Below are 12,281 nucleotides of genomic sequence, written 5' to 3'. Positions count from 1 at the left end.
AATAAAACTTATTATAGTTTTAAAATATAACAGAACCATAATAAGGACTATTCAGAATAAATTTTAAAATCTTTATATTCTGTAAGAGATATGAACTTTTATATGCAACATTACAATTTCTAAAATGTTTTGTACTTGTAGACTAGAATTCAATTTCGTAATAACCAAAAATATATTAAGTATAAACATTGTACTTTTGATCAGAAAGTGTAGACTCCAGTACTATAATATTGATCTTAAAAAAGAAAATAAACATGTATTCAAATATAATATTCCCTGTAACAACGTAAATAAGTAATTATAAATATAAATTACTATAAAGAACATCTTTATAAAAAATATTTAAAGTAAATAAAAAAATATAATAATTTTTTTCTTTTGATGTTATAAAGAATATACATAACTTTGAGCACAATATTGCTTCTTAATATGTCTTAAAAAATAAACAGGCAAGATATGACAAAGTTTCCGCCAAAAGTGGTCTTAATATTGCACAACCTTTTTATGCCATATGCAAGGTTCGTTACAAAAAAAACAAACCGCTTTTACTTTTTTAAAAAGTTTTTGTTTTGGTCTTCTCAAAAAATTCGGATTTCTTGAATTTATAAAACAATTTATTAATTACTTTAATAGTTTAGCTATTTATTTGCAAAATTAGAACAGCGCAAGCAAAGAAGGATATTATTATTGTTTATGTGTTGAGAAAAGAAGTTTTATTTCTAAAAATCTTTACAACGATACTAATCTCGGCTCTCTCCCTCCACGTAGTCTTAAATTTAAACTAGCGCTGGTTGCAAAAACGTCACACAAGTTAGGAAACGAACGGCCAGACAGCCTGCTCCTCCAGTTGGAAACTGCTTGGAGACAGCTATATATAGATCTATATAACCTTATTAAATGCTACGTCTAGCAACGTACTAATAATTTTTATTACATACCCTAGAAGTATGTATAATTTTTCTTAATTGGTAAACTGAATAATAATTATAAAGCGTATTAACTTTTTTAAAAAAAAAAGAACATTTGTGGAGACATAAACATGCCAATATAAAAAAATAATGCATTTTATTAAAATGGATTTTCAAGTAAATTATTTTTAAAAAATCGTTAAGTCACATACGGCCGTTAACAGTTTATATTATATACAAAATTTAAAAATACTAATTACAAAAATTTTAAAAGCGAAAAAAATATTGGAAAATAGTTAGAGTTTTTAATTGCTTTAAATTATAATGTGAAAGCTGTTAATTAATAGTTGTGTTAATAACATTATTTTATAGTTAAATTCTTTGAGTTTTTTTAATTCTTTTTATTTGTGGAACGTTCATAACAATTTACTTTCATTTTGTTTGAGTTTCTTATTGAAAAAGATATTCGCCGGCAAGGTGAAAAATAGTAACAGTACTTTGATATATTAAACTATACTAAAAAAAGCAGGGAAAAAGGTTATATAGTAGGCGGTATAGTTATATAAATTTAACCCTTAGTTCACCCATAAAAAAGTTTATCTAATATTATATTGATAAACAGTTGTATTATATTTCCTAATACTATAATTGTAAATTGAGAACTAGTTATTTAGGCTAAACAAATATTAAATTCCTAGTTTAACGCTATAATAATTATTTTTAAATATAGCTTTTATGTATAAAATTCTCCTTTTATAATTTAATTATGCATCTCTTTTCTCAGTCTTTTTTATAAATTTTCACTGCGTTGACAATCTATATTTAGAGAACAGTGACAAATATTTTACAAGTCAGTTTGGTATTAAAGTAAAACCTACTTTTGTTTATCGGGCAATGCAGATAAATTTCTTTACTCCTACTTTTAATTAACTTTCTCGCTAACTCATTTAATCTAAAAAAAATTGTTTTAAACGCTTGGGGAAAAAATCTTTTACGTAAATAGCTTATAAAAAGCTCTTTTTTATGTAAATTTTTTAACCATGGTTGTATATATGTAAAAAAGAATTTTGTAAAGAACTAAACACAATTTTTAAGCTGCTGCTACTTTTCGTAGAGATAAAGTAAATTTTTACTATATGGCATTTATTGTAATATAAACGTGAACAAAAATTAATTAAGTACGTGTTTACAATGTGATACTGATAAAAAATTGGTTTTACAGAAACAATTATAATAACGTAGGGCAAAAAAAAGCAGCGTTAGCTTTAAGGTTTTCAGTACAAAATAATTTCGTAAACTTAAGAATTATATGCGCCCTAATATATGAATCCTTCTATTAAAAAACGAAAGTTATGAATTTAAAAAAATTAAATTTAGTTGACAAAATAAAGTTAAGCTGTACAGCAAAATACAAATTTTAAGCTAAAAGAATGTATACAATATAAAAACTGTATTAAAAAAAGCTTCAGATATACTAGTTTGTATTGTTTTTCTTTTTAACCAAAGAAAACTGAAACTCACTAGAGTTAACTTTTACCAACTTTTTTTTATTTTAAAAATACCAGTATAGAAATTTGTTATGTTACAAGAGATGATCCTTGTAATAGTTTTCAGTAATGTTATATTAATTCGTAATACAAGTACAAGTGCCTTCTTCCAATACCTTTTCCTTTGGCTTTTTGATATTTGTATAAACTGTGAGCTACTGGCTTCTATTAAACTTATTATTTTTATTGACATGAAGTAAAGTTTGAAAAATTAAAAAGAATAAGGTGTAAAGTTTAAAATACTAGTTTTCTTTCTCTAAAAGCATCTTTTTTTAATTCAATTTCGTTATTAGCCCGGAAGGTAATAATCAATATAGAGCAACGGCTAATTCGAGTTGTACTAAGTTTGACCGCTATTAAAATTGTCTTTTTCAGGGTATTTATAATAATAATTTATTAAAGGTGCGGGCCATAAACTTTTTATCAGTTAAGCTTTAGTCATTTTAATTATTTAATTAAAGTTTAATAATAAGGATTATTTCCAACTTATCAGTAACCTAGTAAACGTTAAGATAAAAATTATTTCATTTAAAACTACTTATTATATGAATATTACATACACTTATTGTAACTATTTGGTAATAAGTTTGCTATATTACGAATGTGTTAATTTTTAAATTTTTATATAAAAATTATTAAAATAATAATTAAAAATTTTTAGTGTTATTTCTAGTTTTATTATTCGTTACAAAAAAGGATTATGGCTTATAAAATTAAGATCTTTATGAAATTTTCCAAAGTACACCTTTCCTCCTAGGCGGGCCATTAAACTCTATAAATTTACTTGATAGTTAAATCTCAAAAACTGATGTTAATACAAACTATTTAATATAATTTATTAGACTTATTCAGCACTTGTAACGAATAATTTTATGTATAATATCAGATGCTCGAGCGTGGCCCTAAAAAGTGCAAAAAAGGTGGGATTAGCGATGGCCGGGCGGAGCGGTCAACCAAATGAGCTTTATTACCAAATTTTGATAAAACGGAAAAAATTTACTGTAAAAAAATATATGTCTCAAAGGATTTGATTATGTTATCCTTATATAAAATTTAAATTGATAATTTAATGAGACCTTTCTTTCAGCAAGTCTTTATGTTACACCAAATTTCTTTACTAAAACTTTGAAATAAAAAATTAAAAGATTACATTTTTTTGACTATAAGATATTTATTATTTCTTATTCAATTGCTCTCTCTTTCTGCAAGTGTTCTATAAATAAATCGATTTTCTTTACTAAAACTTTTGAATCTGAGCGAGGCCTTACAGAGACGGTCTCTTGCAAAACTTCTCTATCTCCGACGGTCAATATATAATTATACCTAAAATAATAATAAAGACATAAATATAATAATAAGCTAAGAAAAAACAAAGTCCGCGAGCGAGCAATCTTTTTAACAAAAGCATCCTTAGAAAAGTCAGTTTCCTTTAATAATAATTAAATTTAACAAAAAATTTAAGTTAAATAAAGTTTTATTTCTACCACATGAAATTCAAGCAGCTTTAAGCGTCTAGAAAGTTTTGTAGCATATTCCAATTGTTTCTCAGAGTCGTGCTTTATGGGTATAATAAGAATTTGCGTGGGAGAAAGCCATAAAGGAAACTAGAATAAAAGTCGGATTAACAAAGTAGAGTTGAAAAAAAGGAAGGAAAAAGGCAAACTTTTCCTTCCCAGTGCTCTATAAGTAATGCTATCATTCTTTCAAATGAACCGAGAACAGCTCGGTGAATAATTACAGGTCGTATTTTTTTATATGCGACGTCTCCATAATAATAATAAAAGTAAGAGATTTATAACTTTGTTCAAAAGTCATCTTAAAAAACCTGTATAATGAAGACTGAAACGAGATGGTAGCTGAAAATCTAACTGAATAGTGGCTGTTTGGTGCCTTTTCCCGTTGGCATCTTCCACATAAAATATCAATTTTAGGGCCATAAAATGCACCGTCACCGCTTCTGAAGATGTTGATAATTATTATAATATAACTAATAAGCTAAGTGTATTCAATTAATTGTTATGAAATTATGTTGTATAATTTTGTGATCCAGTTATTCATTCAAGTTATATTTATTGTTATAATTCATATTATAATAATTTCGCTACTTATTATGTCGTACTTTTATTATTAGTTCATTATTTTATATATTACTTCAGTGATTACACATTTTTTTCAATAATACTTTTTATATTTTGATGTATAATATGACGGTGAGGCGTTGCTGCTAAGAAGCAGATTTAGGTCGTTCGTAAACTTTTAAAAAGGACATTGGATGGTTAAAGTGTACGAGTTAAGTAACATGTTTGTAAAAATAACGTTTAACACTTCACATATATTGCCTATATAATTCTAGCAACGTACGCGCTAACAAATTTGGAATAACTTTTTTTATATATTTTCTTAACGTAAAATAATTTTATTTGCTTGATCTCTCTATTAAAAAAAGTAACAAAAACTAGAAAAAGTTCTGAAGAAACAAAATTCTAACGCCAATCACAAGATGGAATATTCAATCCTAACCAACAAGCTTACTACAAGTATAATTGAAAATTTCTGTTGGCATGCTGCTATATGAACCTGCTTAGCTTTAAAGAGAAGGCCTTACCTCATGAGAAAATCAAAAGGTGGAATACTTTGGCCTAATGAGTCTATTACCTTAAAACTTAAAAAATTCTGCTGGTATCTATAAAAGAAAAGATTATCCCGTACCGAACCTCGTAGGGACTGCCCCTCGTGTCAAGATACATTTTGAGCTGCTGTTCTGAATTTTTCCACTCCTCATCGGTGCCAATGGACTGTAAATACCAACAGCTATAATAGTTGATAGCATGTAATATGGTTGTTAAAAATAGTGACTTTTTCAGGGCGCGTAGAGAGAACTGTATAATAAGAAAAACCGAGCAATTTATATAACTTTTCCATCATAGCCATGCACGTTTGAATCTAAGCATTCATTAATAATAAGAAGAGGAATAATAACTTATACAACTTCGCAATAAATTTGATCCTGGCGGCAAAAAATATGAGCATCGTCCTGATGAAATTTAATGACCCTGCAAAGACCCGTTAATGTGCCGGAGTCTTCATTTCTATATAAATTCAACAAAATTTTTCAATAAAAGGTTGGAAATCAGTTTGGCGCCAAAAAAAATATTAAAAATCATGTATAAATATCAGTGAGGGAGACCTGTGAAGAGGCCCAAAGTCAGCAAACCGTAGAGGAAGCTCTCGATATGAACGCGGTTCGGATTGGTAGATCAGACAATGAGCCGGACAGTTCATTGGTTTCAGCCCTGTTGACTATTTTTATTTAAAATATTATAATTATTATTATTATTATTATTATTATTATTATTATTATTATACTTCCTTTTCCATAAGAAACATGTTCTTCTTGTAAAGTTCCCAATGACCACTTCGGAAAAAAGTATTGGCTTAATTAATTTAGATATATATATAAAGAGAAGCAGAACCTATTTTGCCACAACTCTTTCTCATAAACAAGGGGCGTTATTACTTCCTCATAGTCGTACAGAGCATATTCCCTTCGTAAAATCTTCTTTAACTAAATAGTAGATTTCAAATATTATAATTTATAAACCAAATAACTCATTAAGGGTTATGTTTAAAAACTCCAGACAACACGTGTTAAAACAAAACTTAAAAAGAGATTATTTTATTTAATTCCATAAATAACGCACATTCAAAAAAAGACGGGTGCCACGCGGTAAGAAGATCGGAGAGCCCGCACAAAGTTTATGAGTCATAAATAACTTTTGCTGGTAACCGATGGTTCGGTGATCCCGCTCCCGAGATTTGTGTTGCCGCTCAGAATATACTTTATCTTTAAATTTAAAATAAATCCCAGTTTATAACAGAGGTCTACTTAAAAAATAAAAATACTTACACTCTTTTTCAGAAAGGAATACCAAACTGGAAAGGCGCTGAATTGGTTGCGAATGAGATTCAAGTTGGTGATGAACAGGTGAACAACCAACAAAAACCAACTTAAAAAGATGATCTTATAAAATAAGTAAGCATAGTAAATAAGATTCATATAAAAATAGTAATTATTACCCTTAAAAAATAAATATTACAAGTTAAGTTTATGTAAATATAAAAAAAGATTAAAACAATGGCTATTATATTTCTTTAAAATTTAAAATTATAAAGTTGGTGAATAATAAATCATTATAAAAACATAGTTATAAACATAATTATAAACCAGGGTTGTAAAGGCAAGGTCCCATAATAATTTCCCTATAGTCTCCAAAACGAATAGTAAGAAGTTTTTCTTGACTTTCAAAATTACTTAAGAACTGATATTTAAAAGGATTGCTCTTATATAATATGCGTAGCTCGCTAACAGGCATAGGGACAACTTCCAGATGATTAAAAAAATTTTCCTTTGAAAATAAATATATATTTAGAATGTCTATTTAAACACAGCTTAAAATAACTTTGTGCTCAGAGCCCATAAAAAAGGTAAAACGGTGAATTTCTTGATCGTTCCACGAAACATTAGGCTTCAGCTGAAAATCGTTAAAGACTTTTTAATTAAAATTAAAAAATAAGTTATTTGATTTTAAAAAAGGGACTTGTCTTCTCGGAAAGCACAAAATTCTGATTAACGACTTGAAAGTTATCTTTATAATAAAAATGCAAGTAAAAATTTACAAGCAGCCAGCCTGTTCTTCTTGTTATAGCTATAATCTCTTTTTTATGAGAAAAGTCACTATTTAAAAAGGATAATTCTTTATGAGAACAAGTCGTGTCAGAAGATAAAAAAAAGTCTAGGGGCGCCCTCAAATCAACCAAGCGATCGCCTAATCTTGCACAGATTATTTTTTTAAGTTCATCTTTGTTTAAATCTTAACAAATAAAGAGGATTATGTTAAAAAAGGTTAGGAAGTAGTCAAAAAGTATACATTTTTTAGCAAGATCTAAGGAGGTACGGGCTGTTGACAATATTTCCGGTGTAATACTAATATTGACTTGACATGAATGCTTCTAAATGCGTACAAAAAGGTACGATAGAAGTATTTTTAAAAAAAAAAAATAACTGTAATATAATATAATTGTTGTGCTCCTATTACATATAGAGTTGTCTAATCAAAGTTAATTAGTTTTAATTAAAAACCAACTAAGTATATAATTTTAGCTGTTACAAAATGAACGTACTAAAAAATATATAACGGTAATAATTATACTACCTGTCTGCTACTCAAATATGATGTTTTATATCGATTCTTTTTTGTCACCTTAACAGAAAACCTTCGATAAGGTAACAACAATTTAAATCCAAACATAAAGGCACTTTCAGCCTTTCAGGAGCGCGAAAACGTGATAGGATGAAGCTGCTGTGATGTTAACGTGCCTAAAGCAAAGCGCATCGCGACAAGCGCTTTCCCGAGTTTTAAAGTAGCTGGGTGTCCAGTAATTTTCCAAAAAGTAATACTGTTTATATAAAACTTTTAAAAAAACACCTTAGTAATATTGTAAATGTTTTATATATCTTAAAAAAAATTTATTATTTCGTGCTAAGTTTTAATTAATTTATTCTATTAATTTTGTATTATTAGTGTGTACATTAAAATTGTGAGTCAACAGTGTAAACATTGTTTTTTGTATTCTTAGAATAAAGCGTAAACCTTCTAGTTTTGTATTTTAAAGAAAAAAAACTCCACACAGGAACAAATTTTTACGAGATTTTTTTAATAACTGAGACGCTTAAAGAGCGGTAATATTAAGCTAGCAAACCATTTTCCAATAAGGCATAAGCAAGATAATAATAACAACCTACACAGAAAAAAAAAAGGTAGGCGCAGCAATATTACCCTCTTTGGTTATTATCAATATTGTAAACAAAATAATATTCATTCTTTACAATAAAAAAAATTAAAGTAACATTTTACTTAAGTTGAACTATTCTGGATGACTCAAATTGTCCAAGTATATAAACTTAACGTTTTAAGTTACACTATCATATGCATATGCCTTTTTAATAAAAGCCTTTAAAGTAACAAAAGTTTCTAGTATTATTAAATAGTCTTGGTACTAATTTTATATACTACCAAGCCAAAAATAAAAAAATGGTTGGGCACCCATCAAAATGTAAGGCGCGAGACGCCACAAATTTAAAAACTTTGTTTAGCAAGGCTAGCAAAAAGGTAGATATATTATTTACGCACGGAATTGAACACTCCTTATCTCAATAGTTTATAAGTTTACTCTTCACTGGTATAGCTTTATTAATTTTCACTATTATATATAATGTTAGAGACTTAAAATTATTCTATATACTAGATTAAAAAACCATTAATATTTTATATTGCCCGTACCTCCTTCTTGGTTATATAATAAAAATAAGCCCCTAACTCGGTGTTAAAGGTACCTTGTAAAAAGAAAGATTTACAAAAAACCTAATAAAGCACTTTTATGTCCCCGGATTTAAGAAAAGTCTGTCTACAAAAACTGAACCATTAAAACTTGCAAATTGCTATAGTACAGCTTACTAATGGAGTTATAATTCAAATAGTTTATGCTATGGGCTTGCTCTATAAGTACATGAGGGTAGTATTGCGTGACTTTCTAAAGTGAATAAAATATTGTTATCTAACTCCCATTCAGTTTTTATTAAGGATATATGCAGCCTCTCAAAAGTATCGTGAAAAATTTCTAATTACCGTATCTTCTCATCGTTTTTATGTATAGTTATATATATACTTGTGTATCGCGGAGCCTTCGGAAGCGTGCGTCTATTTAAGTTTCTTGAGTAAGTTCTTGTGCCCTTTAGTGACATAAATGCCTACTAACACTGCTTACATTTCGAGAATAAAGCGCTCCTGACCCAAGTCGCCGTTCAACGTGCCTTAGCGCATAAAATAATAAGCTCCGGTCATTAGTCGCAGGAGCTTGTTTTGTTGCATTTGCAGAAGTGCAATCATCGGTGTTTCTTAAATGCGTCGGTCATAGCAGGGCGCACTACTTAATAAAGGCATGTTGAAATTAAGATGGAAATTGCTCAACCTTCCTTAAAAAATCCTTTTCAAATTATTTCTTTCGAATTCGAGATTTTAACATTGAGGTATGAAAATGAGTAGCTAAAATAAGAATAAATTTTTTTTATGACAACTGGAAGTTAGCTGGGAAAAAAAAGTAAAGTGCTGTCACAAATCTGTTTGACTGCTACAATTAACTTACAAAAACCATAAAAAAGTTCTACTTCTGATTTTTTTTGGTAATGCACCATCGGGCGAATACCTTAAAAGAGCAGATATAAAAACTACGCGACAAAACGAAAGAATTTTACCCATTGTTAATAGAGAGAAAGGGTTAAGAACAAAATTGATGAAATTTTTAAGGAACCAACTTAATATAGGCAAAGCGGTAAATGTGTGTGTCTAATGTAATAAAATTATGGCCTCTTCCTCAAGTGCCTCTCGAATCATCCAAAAAAATTTTAATGCTAAAAAATTTGAATATTATATTATGAACTTCCTGGAGATAAATGTCTTAAAGTAGTAATAAGAAGTTTAATGACAGAATTAGTTGGATACATTATCTCTTAATACTTAAAAGGTCAAGGATATAACCCAACTGCAGTGGTTAGAGCAAGAAATAGGCCCCAACTTATGTGAATACTTCTTGTTTTAGTTAAGCTACCTAAATCTGACAAGAAAATATATGATATTACTGCAGTCCGGGGAATTAGAGTAACTGTTAAATCTTAACAATAAAACTTTATTGATCAGTGCTTTCGCTGTCAGTGATATGGCCACACACAAAATAACTGCTACGGAAAACCACGTCGCGTTAGATGAGGTGAAGAACACTTTTAATAAGAGTGCCCTAAGTCAAAGCCAATCCGTGTATATGTTAATCTATAAGAAAACCATTCAGCAAACTACAGAGGCTGTGTGTTTTTCCCAAAATGATGAAAAATCACTAAAGCAATATACACAGATTAGAAGATAAGTAAGGCTTCAAATTCTAAAAATAATATGAAAATAATAAAATTGAAGCCCCTAAATAAGAAAGTGGACAATTTAGTAAACTTTCAGTCATATACACAGGTTACTAGCAATTTCTCGAAAAACAAATTGACCATCCCAAATTTATTAAACAATATCGTTATGACACTTGCCACGCAGTTGGCGAAATCAAATAAAATGTTGCCACAGCTTTCCCATTTTCACAAAATGAACTCCTTTTAATATTCCACTCCAACGACTTTAAAAATTCTTTTATGGAATATTCATGGAATTTGTGTCAACAAAAGAAAATACCGTGAGTTCTTTGAAAGAAAGGCTATTGAATGTACTCCAGTTATTGAAACTCAAAAAAAATGTGAGATTAATGTTAAAATATTATTGCACAGATTCCAACGATAAAAACAGCAGCTATGGATGGATGGCCCTTGTAATTAAGAAGTGCACTCATACTGAGCTGGAATATAACTTTGAGAATGACATCGTTGAATCTGTGGGAGCATCCATGTGCATCCCGCCTAAAAACTAACATTACTGCAGTATATAAAACCCTTGATAAGATCCCAACTCGTACATTACTCAATATGGTACTTGCAAATAGTACTTCAACTTTTGCAGCAGAAGATTTTAATACGAAAAATCCCTCTTGAAATGGCAAAAGCAAACCCCAATGTATGTTTTTTTAGAGAAGTATGCATTTAAAAACCACTTGTACTTGGCCCTTTCGAGCCTACACATAATTCAGTAGATACCCATCAGATGTATTAGATATAGCAGTACTAAAGAATTTACCTTTTAACTACAATTTAACTAACTAATACGAACGAAGTCAGATCATAATTCGGTGGTTTTAGAATTGTTAACTGTTCCGATGTCATTAAAACGACTTTTTAGAATTTTCATTGGGGTGATTGAAAGAATTATTAATTTAAAGCGTATAACAACGTAGAAGAACTGGACAGCAGCCTCCTTTAAATGGAGGACTCTTAATACGCTGCTCTAAAAGTCTAGAAAAGAGTAACCAATAACATTTGCCTTACTGAATTTTCCTTTTAATGTAAACGTGCTGTTTGCAAAGAGGCGAAGGACTTTTCATCCGCAAGATTTATAACATCTTCAGTCACTTAATTAAAGAGTCTTTCTAAAGCACTATGGGACTTTTAAAATTCTATTTGGGGGGTCAAACTTAACTCTTTGACAACGTCAATAAATTTTTGTCCACGTTAAATTTTTAAAAAATATATATTTAGTGCCATTTTTACGATTTAAGGGCCATATGATATCTAAAAATAGAGAAAGCAATTGATAAGGATTATACAGAATTGTACAGAGCTATACTCTAGAAAACGAAAACTTCTCCAAAATTGTAAAGTTTCTCGAAGAGTTATTAATTAAAGAGGATAGTAACACCTAAGTTTGTAACCATTGAAGAAACAGAGAGCATTATGAAAGACCTTAATACAGGAAAGCTTGCTGCATGGGCTAACATATCGAAAAAAGTTTTAAATTTATAATAAAAACCTTGGTTGGTTCGTGTCACCAGTATATTTATTTGGGCTCTAACTTTGGAATAATTTCCAGATAGATAAAAAACCGCGTGGCAGTACTGCTTTTCAAGTGTACTCCACTTTAAATTAGATTATCATCGCATTCGTTTAAAAACATGACTCCGAAGAATTTGAAAAAGTTATTTAGCTTAGACTCACAGAATTTGTACTTCAAGAAATCTGCTAACTTCTTGACAGTATGGCTCTAGGAACAAACATTATAAGACATTACAACTACCACGCATAGTTAAAAAAGTTAATCAAAAAATTTTACTGTTAAAAAGTATT

The 12,281-nt window shown here is 29.1% G+C and overlaps 1 protein-coding gene across 1 annotated transcript; it reads right to left on the bottom strand.

The window, feature by feature from the left end:
* Window positions 1–3,636: 3,636 nt before the first annotated feature.
* LOC135122046 (uncharacterized) lies at window positions 3,637–6,788 on the bottom strand. The gene is given in 15 exon segments (XM_064046302.1): window positions 3,637–3,778; window positions 3,827–3,882; window positions 3,940–4,059; window positions 4,119–4,219; window positions 4,281–4,368; window positions 4,370–4,412; window positions 5,165–5,250; window positions 5,312–5,398; window positions 5,445–5,544; window positions 5,643–5,755; window positions 5,822–5,870; window positions 5,929–6,020; window positions 6,157–6,299; window positions 6,363–6,476; window positions 6,681–6,788. Coding segments are annotated over 15 exon segments (1,359 nt in total). The 5' UTR covers window positions 6,706–6,788.
* Window positions 6,789–12,281: the final 5,493 nt, after the last annotated feature.

The sequence above is a fragment of the Zophobas morio genome, unplaced genomic scaffold (assembly GCF_036711695.1).
Source record: "Zophobas morio isolate AGI-343-1 ecotype UQ-CSIRO unplaced genomic scaffold, CSIRO_AGI_Zmor_V1 ptg000845l, whole genome shotgun sequence".
NCBI classification, from domain to species: domain Eukaryota; kingdom Metazoa; phylum Arthropoda; class Insecta; order Coleoptera; family Tenebrionidae; genus Zophobas; species Zophobas morio.
This window is presented reverse-complemented; position numbering and strand designations above follow the sequence as displayed.